The sequence below is a fragment of the Pseudorasbora parva genome, chromosome 24, assembly GCF_024679245.1.
Source record: "Pseudorasbora parva isolate DD20220531a chromosome 24, ASM2467924v1, whole genome shotgun sequence".
NCBI classification, from domain to species: Eukaryota; Metazoa; Chordata; class Actinopteri; order Cypriniformes; family Gobionidae; genus Pseudorasbora; species Pseudorasbora parva.
Window position 1 is genome coordinate 36,969,441 of NC_090195.1, and position 22,479 is coordinate 36,991,919.

The 22,479-nt window shown below is 42.2% G+C and overlaps 1 protein-coding gene across 1 annotated transcript in view; it reads right to left on the reverse strand.

The window, feature by feature from the left end:
* Window positions 1-22,479, reverse strand: part of reck (reversion-inducing-cysteine-rich protein with kazal motifs) — an 87,101-nt gene that overhangs the window by 25,951 nt on the left and 38,671 nt on the right. The window contains exons 3-12 of the mRNA XM_067434597.1: window positions 20,212-20,286; window positions 18,261-18,297; window positions 17,906-17,991; window positions 17,747-17,794; window positions 15,583-15,616; window positions 14,992-15,189; window positions 14,034-14,298; window positions 10,465-10,638; window positions 4,899-5,111; window positions 1,341-1,477 (exon numbers count right to left, since the gene is read on the reverse strand). Coding sequence (XP_067290698.1) covers window positions 1,341-1,477; window positions 4,899-5,111; window positions 10,465-10,638; window positions 14,034-14,298; window positions 14,992-15,189; window positions 15,583-15,616; window positions 17,747-17,794; window positions 17,906-17,991; window positions 18,261-18,297; window positions 20,212-20,286 — 1,267 coding nt within the window. The remainder of the gene's footprint in view (window positions 1-1,340; window positions 1,478-4,898; window positions 5,112-10,464; window positions 10,639-14,033; window positions 14,299-14,991; window positions 15,190-15,582; window positions 15,617-17,746; window positions 17,795-17,905; window positions 17,992-18,260; window positions 18,298-20,211; window positions 20,287-22,479) is intronic.

Here is a 22,479-nt window from a genome sequence, read left to right on the forward strand (position 1 = left end):
ACTCACACACTCACACACTCACACACTCACACACACTGACACACACTCACACACACTGACACTCACTCACTCACTCACTCACTCACACTCTCACTCCCCTCTCACACTCACTCACACACTCACACACTCGTACACTCGCACACTCTCACACTCTCACACTCTCACACTCACATCACTCACACACTCACTCACACACTCACTCACACACTCACTCGCTCACTCGCTCACACGCTCACACGCTCACTCGCTCACTCGCACACTCGCACACTCGCACACTCGCACACTCGCACACTCGTACACTCGTACACTCGTACACTCTCACACTCTCACACTCTCACACTCTCACACTCTCACACTCACTCACTCACTCACTCACTCACTCACTCACTCACTCACTCACTCACACACTCACACACACTGACACACACTCACATACACACACTGACACTCACTCACTCACTCACTCACACTCTCACTCTCACTCACTCACACTCACTCACTCACTCACTCACTCACTCACTCACTCACTCACTCACTCACTCACACACTCACACACACTGACACACACTCACATACACACACTGACACTCACTCACTCACTCACTCACACTCTCACTCTCACTCACTCACACTCACACTCACACTCACTCACACACTCACACACTTGTACACTCGCACACTCGCACACTCTCCCACTCACACACTCTCGCACTCTCGCACTCTCGCACTCTCGCACTCTCACACTCTCACACTCTCGCACACTCGCTCGCACACTCGTACACTCGTACACTCGCACACTCGCACACTCGCACACTCACTCACTCGCTCACTCACTCACTCACTCACTCACTCACTCACTCACTCACTCACTCACTCACACACTCACTCACACACTCACACACTCACACACTCACACACTCACACACTCACTCACACACTCACACACTCACTCACACACTCACACACTCACACACTCACACACTCACTCATACACACTCACTCACTCACTCGCACACTCACTCACTCGCACACTCACTCACTCACTCACTCACTCACTCACTCACACACACACTCACTCACACACTCTCACACACACACTCGCACACACACTCACTCACTCACTCACTCACTCACTCACTCACTCACTCACTCGCACACTCACACACTCGCACACTCGCACACTCGCACACTCACACTCGCACACTCGCACACTCACACTCGCACACTCGCACACTCTCTCTCTCACACACACACACACACACACACACACACACACACACACACACACACACACACACACACACACACACACACACACACACACTCACTCACTCACTCACTCAGGTATCTGTGCAACGGGATGCAGCGCTCTGGGTCATCGGTGGGAGAAAGCAGCTCGCAGATGCGCTCCGGCGTCTGTCCTTCGTGAAACCGCTTTCGGTCGCCACACTGGCTCAGGATGTCCACACAGTCCGACCTGAGGACAGACCAAATAATCTTCAATCGATATAACATCTCATCTCTGATGACGAGAGCCTGTCACTCACAGGAGATCCACCAATAGCAAACCACCGCCAGGAGCAGCTCTAGGATTTCGACATTAGTGCGGCTCAGCCCCAATGATAACTGAATATATTGTTTGTATGCTAGGGTAGGGATGAACACTACAGTAGGTTCTACACTACCCGTCAAACCAATCCCTGATATTAAACCAATTGATATTCCTTTTAATAACCAGATAATTTTCATTACTATTCATGAAGAATATACACAAACATTATAAAACTGTAATTGGGGCTAAACATTTCAATACATTTTAAATGTATAAATTTTTCAAAACTGCATTTGAGCAGTAAAATTAACTTTAAAGAAATTTAAAATGTCTCTTTTTCATTCATGGAGATAACATGAAAAATGTGCTGTGCTTTATTGTGGGATTTCTTTTACTTCATATATTTGCTTTGTAATATGAAATGTGACAGGAAGACCCTTCAAAGGCAGGATCATAATTCATCTTCAGCTGGAATGTGCTGGAATATCATGAAAGGACGCCGGCGTGTCATTCCTGATCATAAACACTTATTACATGAGTTATCAAGTCGATGTATTTCTTCTGGTGTCAGAGACCCAGAGGGGGCCAGAGCTCTTCTCTTTGCGTCTGCCAAGCGTGAAACTATCGTGACCTTTGCCCTCAGACAGAGGAGATGAAAGCGTGCTTCCTGTTGACCGTACACACACACACAGAGGCCTCATGTTCAGGATGCTTTCAACCGCCACATGTCCATCTGTGCCATTCCTGCGAGAGGTCTGATGCCCTGCGGCGCATTTTGCCATTCCAGCCATGCATGTGTTGTTCCTGCTTCACCCACAGTGACAGAAACATTCGCCCTGTTGAGTTTAGCAGCACACTGTAAGACGCTTAACGAGCACACTACTGAGAGAGACGGATGCGTCTGAAAACATAAAACAACGTGGACATCAATAACAACACATTCTGATCCACTGGTGTGTGATGTGTGTTTGAGAGTGTGTGTTTGAGAGTGTGTGTTTGAGAGTGTGTAGGGCTGTGTTTGCGAGTGTGTGATGTGTGTCTGGGAGTGTGTGTTTGAGAGTGTGTAGGGCTGTGTTTGAGAGTGTGTGCTTGAGAGTGTGTAGGGCTGTGTTTGAGAGTGTGTGATGTGTGTTTGAGAGTGTGTGTTTGAGAGTGTGTGCTTGAGAGTGTGTAGGGCTGTGTTTGAGAGTGTGTGCTTGAGAGTGTGTAGGGCTGTGTTTGAGAGTGTGTAGGGCTGTGTTTGAGAGTGTGTAGGGCTGTAGTTGAGAGTGTGTATGGCTGTGTTTGAGAGTGTGTGTTTGAGAGTGTGTGTTTGAGAGTGTGTATGGCTGTGTTTGAGAGTGTGTGTTTGAGAGTGTGTAGGGCTGTTTTTGAGAGTGTGTGTTTGAAAGTGTGTAGGGCTGTGTTTGAGAGTGTGTATGGCTGTGTTTGAGAGTGTGTGTTTGAGAGTGTGTGTTTGAGAGTGTGTGTTTGAGAGTGTGTATGGCTGTGTTTGAGAGTGTGTGTTTGAGAGTGTGTATGGCTGTGTTTGAGAGTGTGTGTTTGAGAGTGTGTAGGGCTGTGTTTGAGAGTGTGTAGGGCTGTGTTTGAGAGTGTGTATGGCTGTGTTTGAGAGTGTGTAGGGCTGTGTTTGAGAGTATGTGTTTGAGAGTGTGTAGGGCTGTGTTTGAGAGTATGTGTTTGAGAGTGTGTAGGGCTGTGTTTGAGAGTGTGTGTTTGAGAGTGTGTAGGGCTGTGTTTGAGAGTATGTGTTTGAGAGTGTGTAGGGCTGTGTTTGAGAGTATGTGTTTGAGAGTGTGTAGGGCTGTGTTTGAGAGTATGTGTTTGAGAGTGTGTAGGGCTGTGTTTGAGAGTGTGTAGGGCTGTGTTTGAGAGTATGTGTTTGAGAGTGTGTAGGGCTGTGTTTGAGAGTATGTGTTTGAGAGTGTGTAGGGCTGTGTTTGAGAGTATGTGTTTGAGAGTGTGTAGGGCTGTGTTTGAGAGTGTGTGTTTGAGAGTGTGTAGGGCTGTGTTTGAGAGTATGTGTTTGAGAGTGTGTAGGGCTGTGTTTGAGAGTGTGTAGGGCTGTGTTTGAGAGTGTGTAGGGCTGTGTTTGAGAGTGTGTGTTTGAGAGTGTGTAGGGCTGTGTTTGAGAGTGTGTAGGGCTGTGTTTGAGAGTGTGTGTTTGAGAGTGTGTAGGGCTGTGTTTGAGAGTGTGTAGGGCTGTGTTTGAGAGTGTGTAGGGCTGTGTTTGAGAGTATGTGTTTGAGAGTGTGTAGGGCTGTGTTTGAGAGTATGTGTTTGAGAGTGTGTAGGGCTGTGTTTGAGAGTGTGTAGGGCTGTGTTTGAGAGTGTGTAGGGCTGTGTTTGAGAGTATGTGTTTGAGAGTGTGTATGGCTGTGTTTGAGAGTGTGTAGGGCTGTGTTTGAGAGTGTGTAGGGCTGTGTTTGAGAGTGTGTATGGCTGTGTTTGAGAGTGTGTAGGGCTGTGTTTGAGAGTGTGTGTTTGAGAGTGTGTAGGGCTGTGTTTGAGAGTGTGTGTTTGAGAGTGTGTAGGGCTGTGTTTGAGAGTGTGTGTTTGAGAGTGTGTGTTTGAGAGTGTGTAGGGCTGTGTTTGAGAGTGTGTGTTTGAGAGTGTGTAGGGCTGTGTTTGAGAGTGTGTGTTTGAGAGTGTGTAGGGCTGTGTTTGAGAGTGTGTAGGGCTGTGTTTGAGAGTGTGTGTTTGAGAGTGTGTAGGGCTGTGTTTGAGAGTGTTTGTTTGAGAGTGTGTGTTTGAGAGTGTGTAGGGCTGTGTTTGAGAGTGTGTAGGGCTGTGTTTGAGAGTGTGTAGGGCTGTGTTTGAGAGTGTGTGTTTGAGAGTGTTTGTTTGAGAGTGTGTGTTTGAGAGTGTGTAGGGCTGTGTTTGAGAGTGTGTAGGGCTGTGTTTGAGAGTGTGTGTTTGAGAGTGTGTAGGGCTGTGTTTGAGAGTGTTTGTTTGAGAGTGTGTGTTTGAGAGTGTGTAGGGCTGTGTTTGAGAGTGTGTAGGGCTGTGTTTGAGAGTGTGTAGGGCTGTGTTTGAGAGTGTGTGTTTGAGAGTGTTTGTTTGAGAGTGTGTGTTTGAGAGTGTGTAGGGCTGTGTTTGAGAGTGTGTAGGGCTGTGTTTGAGAGTGTGTAGGGCTGTGTTTGAGAGTGTGTGTTTGAGAGTGTGTGTTTGAGAGTGTGTAGGGCTGTGTTTGAGAGTGTGTGTTTGAGAGTGTGTAGGGCTGTGTTTGAGAGTGTGCGATGTGTGTTTGAGTGTGTGTGTGTGTGTGTGTGTGTGTGTGTGTGTGTGTGTGTGTGTGTGTGTGTGTGTGTGTGTGTGTGTGTGTGTGTGTGTGTGTTCTGCTCACCGGCAGATGACGCTCCCTCTGGACTTGCTGAAGCAGGGTTTGATCTGCAGGGCACAGGCCACAGCCTTCCACATCTCCGGCTGGCATTTCCTGATGTCCAGCACTGGGATGTTCATGAAGGGCATCTTGATGGTCCCATTGGACCAGAGTTTGAAGTCATTCATGGCGCCCTGATCTGACTGGACGTTGCAGCTCCGGAACAGCTCCGTCGGCCTGATGTGAGAAGTGTGAGCGGTCATCATACACTCATTCACAGCACACTCACACTAACGAGCAACACACTCGTTAGATAGATTTACAGAGCAATAGGACACACACATGTTTCACACACAGTCTAGACATTTATCATCACCAGAAACAGCAAATGATGCTGTTGAAGACATTAAAAAGAGCATAAATCAGCTCTGTGTCTAATATAAAGCAGAACTGTGTTTTTAGTGGAATTATTGCATCCAAATGTTGACTGCCGTCTGTCACTGAATAAAGACAATGCCCAGCTTCAGGAAAAGGCACTTCCTCAGGAACGCTGGAGCACAGGGAACCTTTCCCCCACTTCTGATTCTTTCTAATGATCCGGCTCTTTTTATAGAGCCGGTGTAGGAAGGGTGGGGTAATTGGCGGGTGAAGAGCGGCCGTGCTTTCAGAGCTGAGGTTTGTGGATGTGGTTAGAAGCTGATTCCTGGTCATTTGAAGGTTTGTTTACAGCTCTGTATTTTGGGTGTGGTGGAGGATTTATAACAGAGAAGAAAAGAAAACCTTGACAATGATTCATTTATAGTATGTACTGTATGTACAATGTAAAAAAAATGTGTTGGTTTTTGTTGTTTTAACTTAAAAAAGTAAGTAACCTGGTTGCCTTAAAATTTTGAGTTTATTGAAATTTAAGATTCGAGTTGATACAATGAAGGAAATTTGTTTAATACATACAAACTCAAAATATTATTGTATCGGAACCACATAAAAAACTTGATAAATCATGAAAATAGCACAGTTTGGCTACGTCATCACAAATAGAACACACACAATTACTCAATATGCTTACAAAATATTTTAATAATATTTTAATAAAGGTTGTCGAATCTCAGGAAATGTTCATTGTATTAACTCAAAATTTAAATTTCAATGAACTCAAAATTAAGGCAACCAGGTAACTTTTTTTCTAAATAATTTTTACTGTGTATATATATATAACTGTTACATTGGAATAATATTTAATATTTTGACTTTATTTTGACCAAATAAATGCAGCTTTAGTGAGCAGAAGAGACTCTTTAAGAAACAATAACAAACTCTTACAGACCCCAAACTTTTGAATGATACAGTATATTTTTATATTTACTAGTTTGCATTTTTGTAATTATATACACTATATTGGCATTAGTATTGTGCCGCTCCTCCAGATCCCTGAGTTCAGGTGTTCAGTCTCTTCATGGCCACAGGTGTATAACTCCAGCTCTCGGCCTGCAGACGCTTCTACACACATTAGTGAAAGAATGGGTCGCGTCGAAAGAATGGGTGGGGTTGTTTTTCAGGGGTTGGCCTCTTAGTTCCAGTGAAAGGAACTCTTAATGCTTCACCAAGACATTTTGGACAATTTCATGCTCCTGACTTTTTGGGAACAGTTTTGGCAATATAGTGTATGTTACATGTGTAATGACTCAGAACTCAACATCGGATCCATGAGCAGGCTTTATTGAATGAACTCTTAGTCGTAGGGGCAGGGGTCGGTAACAGCAGATACAACAATGTAGAACCGGCAGAAGAGTGGTCGGTGAACTAGCAAACAGGTCAGGATAACAGGCAGAGAACCACAGTCCAGTGGGCAGGCAAAAGAATCAGTAGACGGGCACCGAAGATTCGTAGGCGATAAACAAAGCACAACAGCAACAGGGAATCAGACAGGGAAAATAATGCTCAGAAAAGACTTTGCGTCTGCCTGGAGAACACAGTCTGTTTAAATACATAGTCCTGATGAGCTGCAGCTGGGCGGTGATCAAAGTCCAAGGACGGGGCTTATGGGAAGTGTAGTGCAAGCCAGTGCAGATGGGTGAATGGCTGTGTGTGTTAGTATTCGGGAGATGGGGCCCTCTGCTGGCCAGCAGCAGGAATCACAGGTTCGTCTGCGTGACATGTATGAAAAAATGTACATGCAATATCTGGTAAGCATTATATATTTGCCACTGCCTTGAAATAAATATTCACAAAAATGACTCAAATCAACTCATGCCTCTTCTATTCTTTCCATGAATGATTCTGTCAGTTAAATAAAACCTTAAGCCCTGCTGATAAGCTCGTCTGGTCAGGATGAAGTGATGTGTTCTGCCCGTCTCAGCTCACGGCTGGATTATTTGTGTTAAGGTGACCCGCTGTGATTTCATCAGGGTAAGTATACAGCACCGCAGGCTGCGTCTGTCCCTCCGCTCTCTTCCGTATTTGCCTTCAGCGCGCTTTGAAATCCGCAGGAGTGCCGCCACCCAATCAACCCCAGGAATCCTTCAAAGAAATCAAAGCCAGCGGTTGTTTTCCTGAACTCCAGATCTCATCATGGATGCAGGGGTGCCATCATCTCACTCATCAGCCTCAGCCAAAGAAAACAATACCCAGAATACTTCAGATCGCACCGGATTCCTTCCTCACCCTGGGGTTCACAGTCACGCTAAGGGATTCATCCTATTTATTTGCAGCCGGGTCTCACTGGAAAAAAATTACCTGTGGCAATGTTTTTGTAAACCATAAAATACGTACCAATATGGTATGTACCAATACATATTCCGACAGTTTCTAAGTGAAATGTCCACTGGGTGGCGCTAAAAGCGTAGTTTGTTTCCGGAACAGATGTGTGTGACATGTATCTGGCCTGTTTTGTTATCGTTTTTTTTAACATACACCCACACTAAACCCTAAACCTACCCGATACAACAGCAAATGTGACACAAATAAACGTGTGTTTTGAACTCCTCTTTGAGCTCTTTTATCAAGACTCGTTTTTCACGGATTCGTTCCCGAGCTATCAGCATTACAAATAAAAAATCTGTACCAGCTGAGCATGGAATATGGTAAAAAACAATTAAAAATACTTGCTGTTTTACTGCCTCTAGTGGTCATTTCTGTTGGAAACTGCGGCGATATGCACCAGCTGGTATTTTGTGGATTTCAGAAACGTTGCCACAGGTACGTTATGCCAATGAGACCAGGCTGTTTATTTGTGTATTTATGAAACAGAAATATAAAACATATTGCTACTTCATATTGCTGTCCCAAACTGCCGTTTGAAGAAAAGTAAAAATACTAATGATGAGAGATTTAGGGCCCTATTTTAACGATCTGAAACGCAAGTGTCAAAGCGCGAAGTGTAAGTAACTTTGTGGGCGGGTCTCGGCACTGGTGCTATTTTCCCGGCGGGATAAATGGCTCTTGCGCCCGGCGCAAATCTAAAATGGGTTGGTCTGAAGTAGCTTCATTATTCATAGGTGTGGTTTGGGCGTAACGTGAATTAACCAATCAGAGCGGCATCCAACATTCCCTTTAAAAGCAGCTGCGCAAGCTCCATTATGGATCGCTATTATTATGGCGTATTTACCAGGCGCACGCCAGGAGGGGTTCACAGCCGAGGAGACTGATGTTCTTGTAGAGCAGTGAAGGACAGATGTCCTTATATACATATATGTCTGGCCACTATTGGGCAAACAGGTCTGATCCTTAATTACTACAATTAGCCTGAATAATTTGTAAGCTAGATTTATGCCTATTTTTTCACATCTTCATGGCACACCACAATGATTTCCGTCATCTCATGCGTTAATATTTTTTTAGTGTAACAATTTATGATTTGCAAAAATAACTGTTGCATCTGTGTAGATTACATGAGCAAAGTGTCTGCGCGTTGTGCACGCTATACATTATGGTCAAGCATGCACCCTTAAAATAGCATAATGAACAACGCGCCGCTGACTTTAGACTGGGTTTTTTTCTGGTCAGTGGCGCAACTGTTTAATGGAACAGCAGAATAGCTCCAGGGATTGTTTGCGCCGGAACACGCCTCCTTTTTTGCGCTGAACCGCCAATGGAGCGCAAGTTCATTCACTAGTTTAGTGACGTGCTTCTGTGGAGGGAAAAGCGCGCTTTGCACGGGTGCAAAATAGGAATAACACATGCGGCGGTGTACAAAGTCAATTGTGCTGGGTGCAAGATAGGGCCCTTAAAGTGCCTCTAGATACGTCAATATATCTCTATAGGATATTTTCAGCTATTTTATTCCCCGCCAGTAGTACTTTAGCAGCACCTTACACCTGCTTTGATCATGTCTTTAATGCATTACAAGGCCTTGATCTGTGAGAAAGGTTCAGTGTGAGTTTAACCAGACTCAGTTTACTCAGTGTTGAATGATTCAGCTTTTCCATACCTCTGTCAACATCTCAACCACCTCCATAATTAGATTCAAAACACAGGGGTCTGATAAACAGGACAAGCCATTTCATCATCTAACTAGGCTTGCTATGGCGCTCTGAAGGCCTGAATCGCTCAAAAATCCCTCAAACTTTTGAGAGGGCTCATGGGATTGACGAGTGCAGTGTGTGACCATTGCTGGGAAACCAGCAGTCCTATCATAGTGATCCATGTGTTTTGACCCGACAACAATGCTGGGCTACTTCTGCCATCATAAATCATGCTGTCTACATCTGAAACCCACAGAGAAAACAGGCAGGCCAGAGAGAAACCCAACAATATGATCGCTGGATATTCATTTTTTCCATGAAACATAGACTTTGTGTTCAGTTACATAATACCATCCGAACTTATGAACCTACTGAACCCCTGTGTTATAGCAACATTACTGGATCAGAAGGTATAGCTGGATATATACATCAATCAGGAATAACATTATGAGCGGTGAAGTGAGTAACACTGATTATCTGATATATTAGGCAGCAAGTGAACATTTAGTCCTCAGAGTTGATGTGTGTGAAGCAGGAGATATGGGCAAGCGTAAGGATTTGAGCAAGTTTGGCCAGATTGTGAAGGCTAGACGACTGGGATAGAGCATCTCCAAAACTGCAGCTCTTGTGGGCAGTTCCCGGTCTGCAGTGGTCAGTATCTATCAAAAGTGCTCCAAGGAAGGACCAGTGGAGAACCGGCCACAGGGTCATGGGCGGCCAAGGCTCATTGATGCACGTGGGGAGTGACCCATATTCCCCAGATCTCAATCCAATCGAGCATCTGTGGGATGAGCTGAACAAACAAGTCCGATCCATGCAGGACCCACCTCGCAACTTACAGGACTTAAAGGATCTGCTGCTAACATCTGGGTGCCAGATACCACAGCACACCTTCAGGGGTCATGGGCGGCCAAGGCTCATTGATGGAGAGTGAAGGCTGGGCTTTGGGGAGCGTAGGAGTGAAGGTTTAGGGACACACTTATTCTAATCTCACACACTGTTTAGGATGGAAACCCCACAACTAATGCACAGACTCACTGGAACAAACACCGGACAACAGGAGTGATAGGATGAGCATCATTATATCAGCGCTCTTGCAAGGACCGCAAGAGCAAGAGAGTGTTTCCCACCTGTTGTTGAAGTTGGTGCAGTAGCTGAGATCTTTGCAGCCCAGCTGGCACGGCTCCCTCACGTCCGCCAGGCAGGTGATGAGGTCCATCTCCACAGGGTTATATTCACAATGCTGGTCAAACTCCTGCCATGTCTGCGTGCCCCAGTTGGTGCTGATCTCCAGGCACATGTTCCTAACAGACAGGTGAGATATGAAGCGCATTGTCAATCAATCAAATCAACCAGTCATCTTTATTGGTCCGAAACAAGGGCAAACAATTATACATTGTTGCATTTTTCCGCTTTTTTGGTTCTTTTTCACACCACACTGATTGCTTTGGTCCGAACCAGTTGAAACGAACCAAAACGCAGTCACATGACTACATCCACATCACTCATTGGCCGTGTCGTATTTCCTAAACTGCTTTTCGATTGGTCAAAATTTACGTGTGGGAAAATTCCAGCAGAAGAGGAAAAGCCAGCAAACTGCACACCGATGGAGAGACGACTGCGGCTGGTTTCAACCCTGGCCATAATCTACTACATTGTGTGTGTTTACCACTGTATGCAAACATAATCTAATGAAGGGCGGATGCGACGTGAAAACAACGCTCTAATGCGCTGCAGACGGCGAGAGCGCATCGCTCGTCACTTCAAGCGGAGGCGTGCATTAATTATTCTTAACTTTGACATGCTCATCTTCCCAAAATACGGAACATTCTATCAGGTAATGTCATGCACATAATGTCAGCGCAGCGTACGGCAGCTGGTTTAGTCCCAAAATGATCAGGGGTCTCATTTATAAAACTTTGCGTAGATTTCATCCTAAAAGTGTACGTAGGTACTAAAACTAGATTAACGTATGCACAAACAAATTCTGATTTATAAAACCATGCGTACACCAGAACCTGCGCAAAAATCCCTTCATAAATCACAGCCAGCAGAAGATTGTGTGTATGTTAATCTCCTCCCCCAAATCACCATATATGGAGCTGACAACGCCTAGTTTTACTATGCATGAGCTCATCTGCATATCATTTGCATGCATATTCCCATCCACGTGACACCATGTTTAACACTGTCAAAGGTAAAAGACATTAAAAAATATTAGATACGGACTATAAATGCTCTTTGTGCCTTACACATTACATTGCTGAATATCATTCAATATTCTTTTTATGTTATAGAATAAATATATCAAAATATCAATAAAAACAAAATTGTATAAAATACTTCTCAGGTAGCCTATTTTTTTAATAAAGTGTTATTTTAATAAATAAAAAAAATATTTTGTTAATTTTAAACACTTCAAATCAAATACAAATCCTGCAGTTTTGCTGATAATGTCCCTCGTTCTCTCCTTACTCTGCTACTGGCGTACTCCTCAATGAAGCATTACACACCCAGGTCACCGGAGGATTAATAGGTTTCTAACAAATAGACTGATCGTTAACACCTCGACAAAATCACAGAATTAATTTGTGGGCTAAAATTTAAGACCAAACTGTTATAGCGAACACCTGCTTCTTCATGACGGTTTGGTAATGTTATAGTAGGCTAGGACCGATGATGAGTAGCAATTCGTTTTTGCACTGTGTTGGGCAGTTCTCTAATAAAAGGGTATTTCATGCTATTCTGTATCACATCGCACCATCTCCTCCTGCACTCCCGTTGTGGACGATTGTGACTGTAAGCCAGTGCTGATTATTATTTTTTACATTTTTTAGATACATTTTGAATTACATTTGAATTTTACTAGATGCAGATAACCTAAAACAATCAGCTTAAATAACACTACTGGATTTAATCTTCACGATAATGTGGATATAACATATGAAATGGAGTGAAAATTAAATGTCATTCATTCTTATAATCGTTCTTCTTTTTTCCCTCCCTTTTTTATAGTCTGTTTTTTATAGATCTCAACCTTTGCGTGTGAACTGGCTTACGTACGTTTCCAGCCCCGTTCTTTGCGTACGCACGTTTTATAAATGAGACTCCAGTACTTATGCAGTTGGTTCTGTTCGAGGTTGGATCACATTCTCACTACAAACAAATTGCTCCAGAGTTTGTCTGAAAGCGTACCGAGACCAACTCGTCAAGGAGATGAACTCCTAACTCTAACCCCAACTCTAACCCTAACTCTTCAAGGAGATGAACTCCTAACTCTAACCCCAACTCTAACCCTAACTCTTCAAGGAGATGAACTCCTAACTCTAACCCCAACTCTAACCCTAACTCTTCAAGTAGATGAACTCCTAACTCTAACCCCAACTCTAACCCTAACTCTTCAAGTAGATGAACTCCTAACTCTAACCCTAACTCTATCCCTAACTCTTCAAGGAGATGAACTCCTAACTCTAACTCCTAACCCTAACCCTAACTCTTCAAGGAGATGAACTCCTAATTCTAACCCTAACTCTAACCCTAACTCTTCAAGGAGATGAACTCCTAACTCTAACCCCAACTCTAACCCTAACTCTTCAAGGAGATGAACTCCTAACCCTAACCCTAACCCCAACTCTATCCCTAACTCTTCAAGGAGATGAACTCCTATCTCTAACTCCTAACCCTAACCCTAACTCTTCAAGGAGATGAACTCCTAACTCTAACTCCTAACCCTAACCCTAACTCTTCAAGGAGATGAACTCCTAACTCTAACTCCTAACCCTAACCCTAACTCTTCAAGGAGATGAACTCCTAACCCTAACCCTAACCCTAACCCCAACTCTATCCCTAACTCTTCAAGGAGATGAACTCCTAACCCTAGCCCTAACCCTAACCCCAACTCTAACCCTAACTCTTCAAGGAGATGAACTCCTAACTCTAACTCCTAACCCTAACCCTAACCCTAACTCTTCAAGGAGATGAACACCTAACCCTAACCCTAACCCTAACCCCAACTCTATCCCTAACTCTTCAAGGAGATGAACTCCTAACTCTAACTCCTAACCCTAACCCTAACTCTTCAAGGAGATGAACTCCTAACTCTAACTCCTAACCCTAACCCTAACTCTTCAAGGAGATGAACTCCTAACTCTAACTCCTAACCCTAACCCTAACTCTTCAAGGAGATGAACTCCTAACTCTAACTCCTAACCCTAACCCTAACTCTTCAAGGAGATGAACTCCTAACCCTAACCCTAACCCTAACCCCAACTCTAACCCTAACTCTTCAAGGAGATGAACTCCTAACTCGAACTCCTAACCCTAACTCTAACCCTAACTCTTCAAGGAGATGAACTCCTAACCCTAACCCTAACCCTAACCCTAACCCCAACTCTATCCCTAACTCTTCAAGGAGATGAACTCCAAACGCTAACCCTAACTCTTCAAGGAGATGAACTCCTAACTCTAACTCCTAACCCTAACCCTAACCCCAACTCTAACCCTAACTCTTCAAGGATGTCTCGTCCGCTTGTTTGGTCCGCTTTTTGGTGCGCGATCGCTGCGTTCACACCTGACCAAACGAACAGCACCAAAGAGGGAAACCAACTCTAGTACGATTCAACCAAACTAAATGAGACAGGTGTGAAAGCACCCATAGAGTCTCGGAGCAGCGTTCCCCTTGAGACGGTGCGGTGCTGACCTGCAGTGGGATGTGTTGGCTTTAGAGCAGCAGTGCAGTTTTGCGCAGTCCATCTTGGCGATGGGCGGGGATTCGGGATGGGTTTGTGTGGGCGGATGGGCGCTGCCCAGGAAGCATTGCCACAGCGGGTCCTGAGGGAGCGGCTGACTCCCACATTCGGTGATCAGACCCTCCATGATCTCCTGCTCCGTGGTCATGGTGCGCAGGATACGCTTACAGGCCGTCTGACAGTGAGCCTCCACTGCCCGGTCACAGCAGTACAGACCTGAGAACACACACACACACACACACACACACACACACACACACACACGCACACACACGCACATTGTGTTTCCATGTTTTATGGGGACATTCCATAGGCGTAATGTTTTTTTTTTAACATACAAACTATACCATCTTCCCCTCCCCTTATTATCCGTGCCCCTTAAATCTCCAGGGCCCAGTTTTTCCAAAAGTAATCCAGTGGGATTTCGGATGACGGATTTAATAAAATCTTAGAAATTGTTTTTTTCCAAAGCAAAAGAGGGATTCCAAACTAAGATCAGAGCATGTAATCCGATCTTACATTTGATCTGGATCAAACCTGCCCTTTGGGTTTGAACTCGGTTTGGGATCTATTTGATCAAAAAAAATAAAAAAAATAAATAAATAAAAAAACAGGATTATCCTGATCCAGTCAGAAGGGTGGCTTCAGTTGTGATTTTTCAAACACTGGTAAACAGGATTTGGTAATCCTAAATTTTGGTATTTGGATCGCAGTGACACAATCGTATGTTCCTTTAAAAAAACTGGCATAAAAGTAGATCAGGTTATCCTGGATAGCAAAATGTGGGATTTCTAAATCTGGATCAATTCTGGATAATATATATATATATATTTTTTTTAAAACTAGGCCCAGGTTTTCACCATAGTGGGAGGCAGCTACGCCTGATTGGCTAACAGCTTTTGTACTCACTGTCAATGGGGCTTCTGATTGGGTATGATTTGGTGTAGTTGGCCACACAGCCAATGAGCTGCGGACTGATGCTGTGGCAATACTCTTTGACCGCATTGATCTGGGAGACGGTGGGAGAGGAGTCCGTGCGGAAGATGGCCTGGCAGTATTCACGGCAGTTTGTGTGTCTTCCTGCGTAACTGCAGCAAACCGAGCCCACTGGAGGACACACACACACACACACACACACACACACACACACACACACACACACACACACACACACACACACACACACACGCATAAGGAACAGCCCCACATCACTACTTTGACCAAAATAATCATTCTAGATCTGATCGCTGCTTCACAGAATAAATATGACTGTCAGATATCAAACATGAACACAGATAAGCACTTAATTTAGCTGTGAGCTCCACAACTGCTTAAAGGTCAGCAGGGTAAAGGTCACGACCTGCCTCACAGGCACATAAACAACTCAATCTCATTTCCTCTCAATACCAGAGGACTGACATCATCCGACAGGAAATGCCTCAACATAAACGAGCTCCAGACGACTCTTTACTGATAACCTTCTCATGCAGTTCTGCTTACTTTCATTTTTGGTGATACAGCTGTAGAGTGGCTTCTGCAAGAGAACACAAAACAGTTAGAAAACTGCAACAAGCAATGTAAAGCTAAATATGAGGATGCTCTGCTTGTTCAGATCAAAAGACACAAAACATTTCAATAAAACCCTTTCTTAAATTAAAGGACTTGACTCAAATGTGGGTCTATTAGTCAACATTTAATTAATTAATAAATGTATGTATTTATTTATTATTTTAATTTAATTTATTTTTATTTTTTTATTTTTTTATTATTTAAATATAAGTTTTATTTATTTGTTTTTTTCTTGTTTTCTTGTATTTATTTGTAATTATAATTATAAATTATTTTTTCTCTTTAAAACTGCTTGTCCAACAAAAACATTAGCCATTAAATGACCAATAATTATTAGAAAGCAAACTATATATATATATATATATATATATATATATATATATATATATATATATATATATATATATATATATATATATATATATATATATATATATATATATATATATACATATACATATATATATATATATATATATATACATATACATATATATATATATTATAAGAAAGAAAGAAAGAAAGAAAGAAAGAAAGAATCCTGACAAAGAAAATGCATCAGTTTCAAAAATTGATTTGAGCCGTGCACAGTGACTGGGGACCTGCACGAGACCTAAAGCTGCAGAAGTGAGTCCGCAACAAACACTGCGCTCGCCGGTCTACAGGAACACAGCGTGACATCAGCGTGACATCAGTGTGACATCAGCGTGACATCAGCGTGACATCAGCCTGACATCAGCGTGACATCAGCATGACATCAGCATGACATCAGCGTGACATCAGCGTGACATCAGCATGACATCAGCATGACATCAGCGTGACATCAGCGTGACATCAGCGTGACATCAGCATGACATCAGCATGACATCAGCGTGACATCAGCGTGACATCAGCGTGACATCAGCGTGACATCAGCGTGACATCAGCGTGACATCAGCGTGACATCAGCGTGACATCAGCGTGACATCAGCGTGACATCAGCGTGACATCAGCGTGACATCAGCATGACATCAGCATGACATCAGCGTGACATCAGCATGACATCAGCGTGACATCAGCGTGACATCAGCGTGACATCAGCATGACATCAGCGTGACATCAGCGTGACATCAGCGTGACATCAGCATGACATCAGCGTGACATCAGCATGACATCAGCGTGACATCAGCGTGACATCAGCGTGACTTCCATAGGCAATCCTTTTCCTTTTATGAGCCCCAGTCAGAGGTCCAGACTGATCGGACTGTAATGTGGCGACGTCCAGAGGGAAGTTATATTCTTGCTCTGCTCAACACTGATGAAATGCCATTGTGAAGACAGGCTTTAAATGAGTAAACACTAATAAAGCCTGAGTCACACAAACAAACAGAGAGAATATTGACTCTGATGGATTCAGAGATAAAACGGAGTCATCTGAACATGACGAGAGGACCGGTGACTCAGTTTATCTGCAGCTGATGTTCTTTAATCCAGATCTCATTTTTTGAAGAGTGCTGAAAGTAATTCAAAATATGTGTCCATTATTCTATCCATCATAAAAGTGCTCCACACAGCTCCAGGGGTTAATAAAGGCCTTCTGACACGAAGCCATGCGTTTGTGTAAGAAAACTATCCATATTTTAAACTGTCCATATTTATCCATATTTAGGACTGTTATACGCTAATTACAATTTTGGGGTGAACTATCCCTTTAAGTTGTCAATGTTGGCAAATAACCATGGCATAAGCGGGATAACCCAGGTGCATTAAAGGAGTTAATCCTTCAATGCAAAGCTAGCCATGGATTATCCCTTTTCCTTACTTATTTTCATCACATTTTCAATCTGTATTTTATGAAAGCCTGATTTTAGCTGGACGTTCAAAAATAAAACTTAATTCCTCATAATTGACTTGTGAAATTCAACTGTAATCATGTTTGCATCTCCCACAAATGCATCTTTATTTCTCACATTTGTGACTTTAGATTTCACAAAAAAAAGTGTATTTTAAACTTAAGCTGTTTGTTTTCATTTATTAGCTATTTTTTCTGGGGTGGAAACTGGCTTTCAATACGTGTGTCATCGTGTAAAAGGTCAAACAGAGGTAAAACTCCCACCTCTGTGTCTTTCTTGCATACTTTTGTGATGTCGTTTCTTGATGATGCCTGAACAGAAAAGAGAAATATTAAAGCTTATCAGAATCACAGGTAAGTGTGTGTGTGTGTGTGTGTGTGTGTGTGTGTGTGTGTGTGTGTGTGTGTGTGTGTGTGTGTGACCTGTTTGCAGTCACGGCGGCAATCGCTGGAGATGGCCAGCTCACAGCAGCCCAGACCCACCCAGCCATCAGACTTCTTCGATGCACCTGGACATACACGATACTTAATGAGTGTCAAAACAACAAGGCGTTAATCTGGAGAAACATTTCATCCTGACATGCTTTTAATGTTCTCAGCTCGGCGTCGGCTCTTCAAAGCTCTGGAGTGGACTTTAACGGGCATGGAGAAGTGTAGTTTGATTGATGTGAAGCGTGATATTTCTGCATCTGGGAGGCATTAGGTCTTCAGAGAATCTAAATCCTCTCTTGTTCTTTTAAGACTGGTACAGGTGTGTGTTACAGACATCTGGACTCACCCGGTAATGTGCTGTTGATGCAGATCCAGAGTTCAGTCTGAAAACAACAAGAAGACGTTCAGTGTTAAAATGAGAAAACACTCTCATGTCCTTCCAAACCTGCAGGACTTTTCTCTTTCCGTGGACCGGCACATCATTACTCACAGAGGGCGACGATGAGAACATAACGCTCGCTCTCAGACCCAAAACTATACATCTGAGAATCTAAATGTCTATTTTATTATTTTAAGTAAAGTTTGAATGAACAATAAAACATGCATGACTCTGTTTTGGATTGATTTGAGATTCTTTTTAGTACTTTTTACTCAAATTGGTATGATATTATTATTTATAATGTGTAAAAAATTTGCAAAAATGTATTAAATAAGAAAAACATACACTACTGTTCAAAAGGTCTGTACGTTTTTATGTTCTGAAAGAAGCTCACAGAGGCATTTGCTAAAGGAAGGATCCGGCACTGAAATGGCCAGCCTGCAGTCCAGATCTCTCACCATTAGAAAACATTTGGCGCATCATAAAGAGGAAGATGTGATAAAGAAGACCTAAGACAGTTGAGCAACTAGAAGCCTGTGTTAGACAAGAATGGACAACATTCCTATTCCTAAACTTGAGCAACTTTTCTCCTCAGTGCCCAGACGTTTGCAGACTGATATAAAAAGAAGAGGGGATGACACACAGGGGGAAACATGGCCACGGCACAACTTTACTGAGATGTGTTGATGCCATGAAATTTAAAATCAACTTATTTTCCACTTAAAGTTATAAATTTTCTCAGTTTAAACATTTGATATGTCATCGATGTTGTATTCTGAATAAAATATTAGATTTGTGAAACTTCCACATAATTGCATTGTTTTTATTCACAATTTGTATAGTGCCCTAACTTTTTCGGAATCGGGTTTGTAGTAAAGTGTGATTTATTCCTGTGATCTGAGCTGAGTTTATCATCATTCCTCCAGTCTTCAGAGTCACATGACCCTTCACTAATCACTCTCATATGAGGAGCTGATGATCAACACACACTGATGATTATTATCAGCTCATATTTCTGTGGAAATCATCATACATTTGATTCCTCAGGGTTCTCTGATGAATATAAAGTCTGAAAGAACAGCATTTAGGAATATAATCTTTTGTGACTTTTGGTCACTTTTGATCAATTTAATGCGTCCTTGCTGAATAAAAGTATTATTTATAATGTTTTTTTAAACGGTACTGTAAGCATTTTCACCGTCATGGTTTATATTCAATCAAACACATTATATGTGAAGCATCTGAAATGTGTTATAAAACGATGATGAAAACACTTATATAACCCGAGGACGCCTGCGCTTCAGTATTAGTCAAGCTATTATTATTTGCGATGGTGTTTTTAAACTCCAGAAAGCTTCTTAATGTGACTCTTTAATTAAAAGGAGATGCACACGAGAGCCACAAAATGCATTATTGAGAGCATAAACCCTCGCGGTCGGATGCTGTCAGATCCAGGGAACATTCGAGCGGAGAAAATCCACCCAATAAACAGGATACTGGTGAGACTCATTCTGCGCCAGCGCTCGCGGACACAACACAACACAAATTGCGAGGAGCAGAAAAACATTGTGGTTTTTGATGCATTAGAGTCAACAAAACATGCTTGATTTGGAGTTTGAACACATTTACAAGGTTGCAAGAGATTTTCTATCCTTCCAGAAATCCATTTGCATCCATTTGGGTGAATTAGCATCCAAATAAAATAGGCCTGAGGCTTCCACTATGGCTAATTAGAGACTGGATGTAATTGCATATTGCCGGCACTGGCATTCCAGCTTTGTAACGGAGAGAAAAAAGAGGGTGGAGGACGTCCATCCCGCCTTCATCACTGCTTCCTCTCCCTGTTTGCAGGTGAAACCGCAGCACAAACAGGAAGCAGAAGCGCTCCGTGTTTAAGACTTCCTGTGCGGAGGCTTACCAGAGACTCAGGACAGTAGCTCGGCAGACGCAGGAGAAGGTGCCTCAGACGAGATTCGCTTTTGATGGTCGCCAGCTGCAGAGAAACAACACAAAACACACATCACTGTAACAAAAAGACAAGTTGACATTACTTAAAATTGTAAGGCAACTTGTTGCACAGCGTTTTTGGGTTTACTCAACTTTCACACAAAGTAGTTCTCTCAACTCCATTAACTGAGTAAGGTCACACGTCTCCCAGTTTAAGAGCTTTTGTTCAGCTGATTGAGTTTTTATCGCTTTATTTTATTTTGTGTATTTTTTATGTGACCTTCATGGTGATAGTTGGGCAGTTTGACAATGTTTTAATGTTAGTGTTTATCTGGCTGCTGAATAAGCATTGAATCATTGTGTAGTGGCTTAATTCACTGGTTTTATGACTGAGTTTCATATAAAAAATATACTATTAACTTTGCTTTACTGTGATTCTAGAAAAGATCCAGCACGGTTTTAATCACACAAACTGAATTAGGTGTTAAACGGATTGTACATTAAGCGCTTTGACCTCCTGTGAGATTGACTCCCACAGACATCATGAATATCAACAATAGTGGCATGCTTTATGCTGCAATGCATGCTGGGAGCCATGGGTGAGTTTTGCATGATGCACCCAGAATGCATTGTTAACTTGTTGCAACTTGTATGCTTGTTAAATTGCAATTACAAATCAAATGTACAATTAATACTAAGTTGGTCCAACAATTGTGCAACTGGTCCTTCACTGGTTAAGCCAACTTTTTTGGATTTAATTGTCCAGTTAACTAAAACATTATTATATTAATTATATTAGCCTAAACTTTGATGAGTTGGATTTTTTCCAGTGGTGTGAACGCAGATGTGTCAAATCATTCACAAACTTGTAAGAACTGGCTCTATACACAAAATGCACTTTTATTTTCTGTATAGTTTTGGCATTTCTCCTAGTTTTCAGCGACTCCATTAGCATTAGTAAGCGATCACTATCTGACAGATATTACTGAAGTAACACTGCGTGTGTCAGCCAATCACAGGACCTGGAGGCGGAGCTCTGCCAGCTTACATTTGGAAACATTCATTATTTTGTGCAATTCTGACTGGAGACATGAAGACATTCTGACATTCACTTCAGAATTAAAATCTCCTGATAGTTTCCTCACCCCCATCTCATCCCAAATGTCTTTCTTTCTTCAGTGGAAAAGAAAAGTTTTTTAAGGAAAACATTCCAGGATTTTTCTCCACATAAAGGACTTTAATGGGAACCAATGGTTGAAGGTCCAAATTGCAGCTTTAAAGAGCTCGACAGGATCCCGGAGGAATAGGGTTTTACCGCGGTATTTCTTCCCACCGTGATGACCTAATGCGTACCGCATCGCAGACCACCACAAGACAAACATTTGTGCTTAAAAAGTATATAATTTTGTAAAATATTTCTTAGAAAGTGGTGGTTGGCTCGGCTAAATAAAGCCCTATTCCTCTGGGGTCGTGTCGAGCTCTTTGAAGCTGCACTGGAACTGTGACTTGGACCCGTTGAAGTCTTCCTCAAAATCCGGGAATGTTTTCCTCAAAAACACATTTCTTTTCCACTGAAGAAAGAAAGACAGGAACATCTGGGATGAGACGGAGGAGAGGAAACTATCAGGAGATATTTGTTTTAATCTTTACATTTTAATCTTTGCTTCTCTACACTAATTTTCATAAAGCCGTGAATAAGTCTGCAGTATGTTAATATTTAAGCATTTGCTACAAATAGGGCTGTCAATTTTATGTTAATTCAGCATTATTAGTTACTTACATAAGACAAAGTATTTTACATTTTTCGTAATTTATTTATCTGCCACAATAATGTCTGATTTATCTTCATTTGGCTTTTTTAGCAAACATTAATTGCTCAAGAATATTAGAAATAAACATTATTTTAAATAATAAAATACTTATTTCATATGGTGAATAGATTTATAAATCATCACATCATGTAATTAATTTGATTTAATTAGATAAACTAATGTATAATTAAATTAACCGATCGACAGCCCTAATAAAAATACATTATTTACAAATATATATATATATATATATATATATATATATATATATATATATATATATATATATTTGAAGGATTATAATAATACTCTACTGACAGTCGCGTCTAAAAGTGACGTCCGGAAGGGATATTAGTTTTTAATTACCCTACAAGTTCAATTAAACCATCGAAATATGAGGAAAATATTAAAATATTGTAAATATGAGG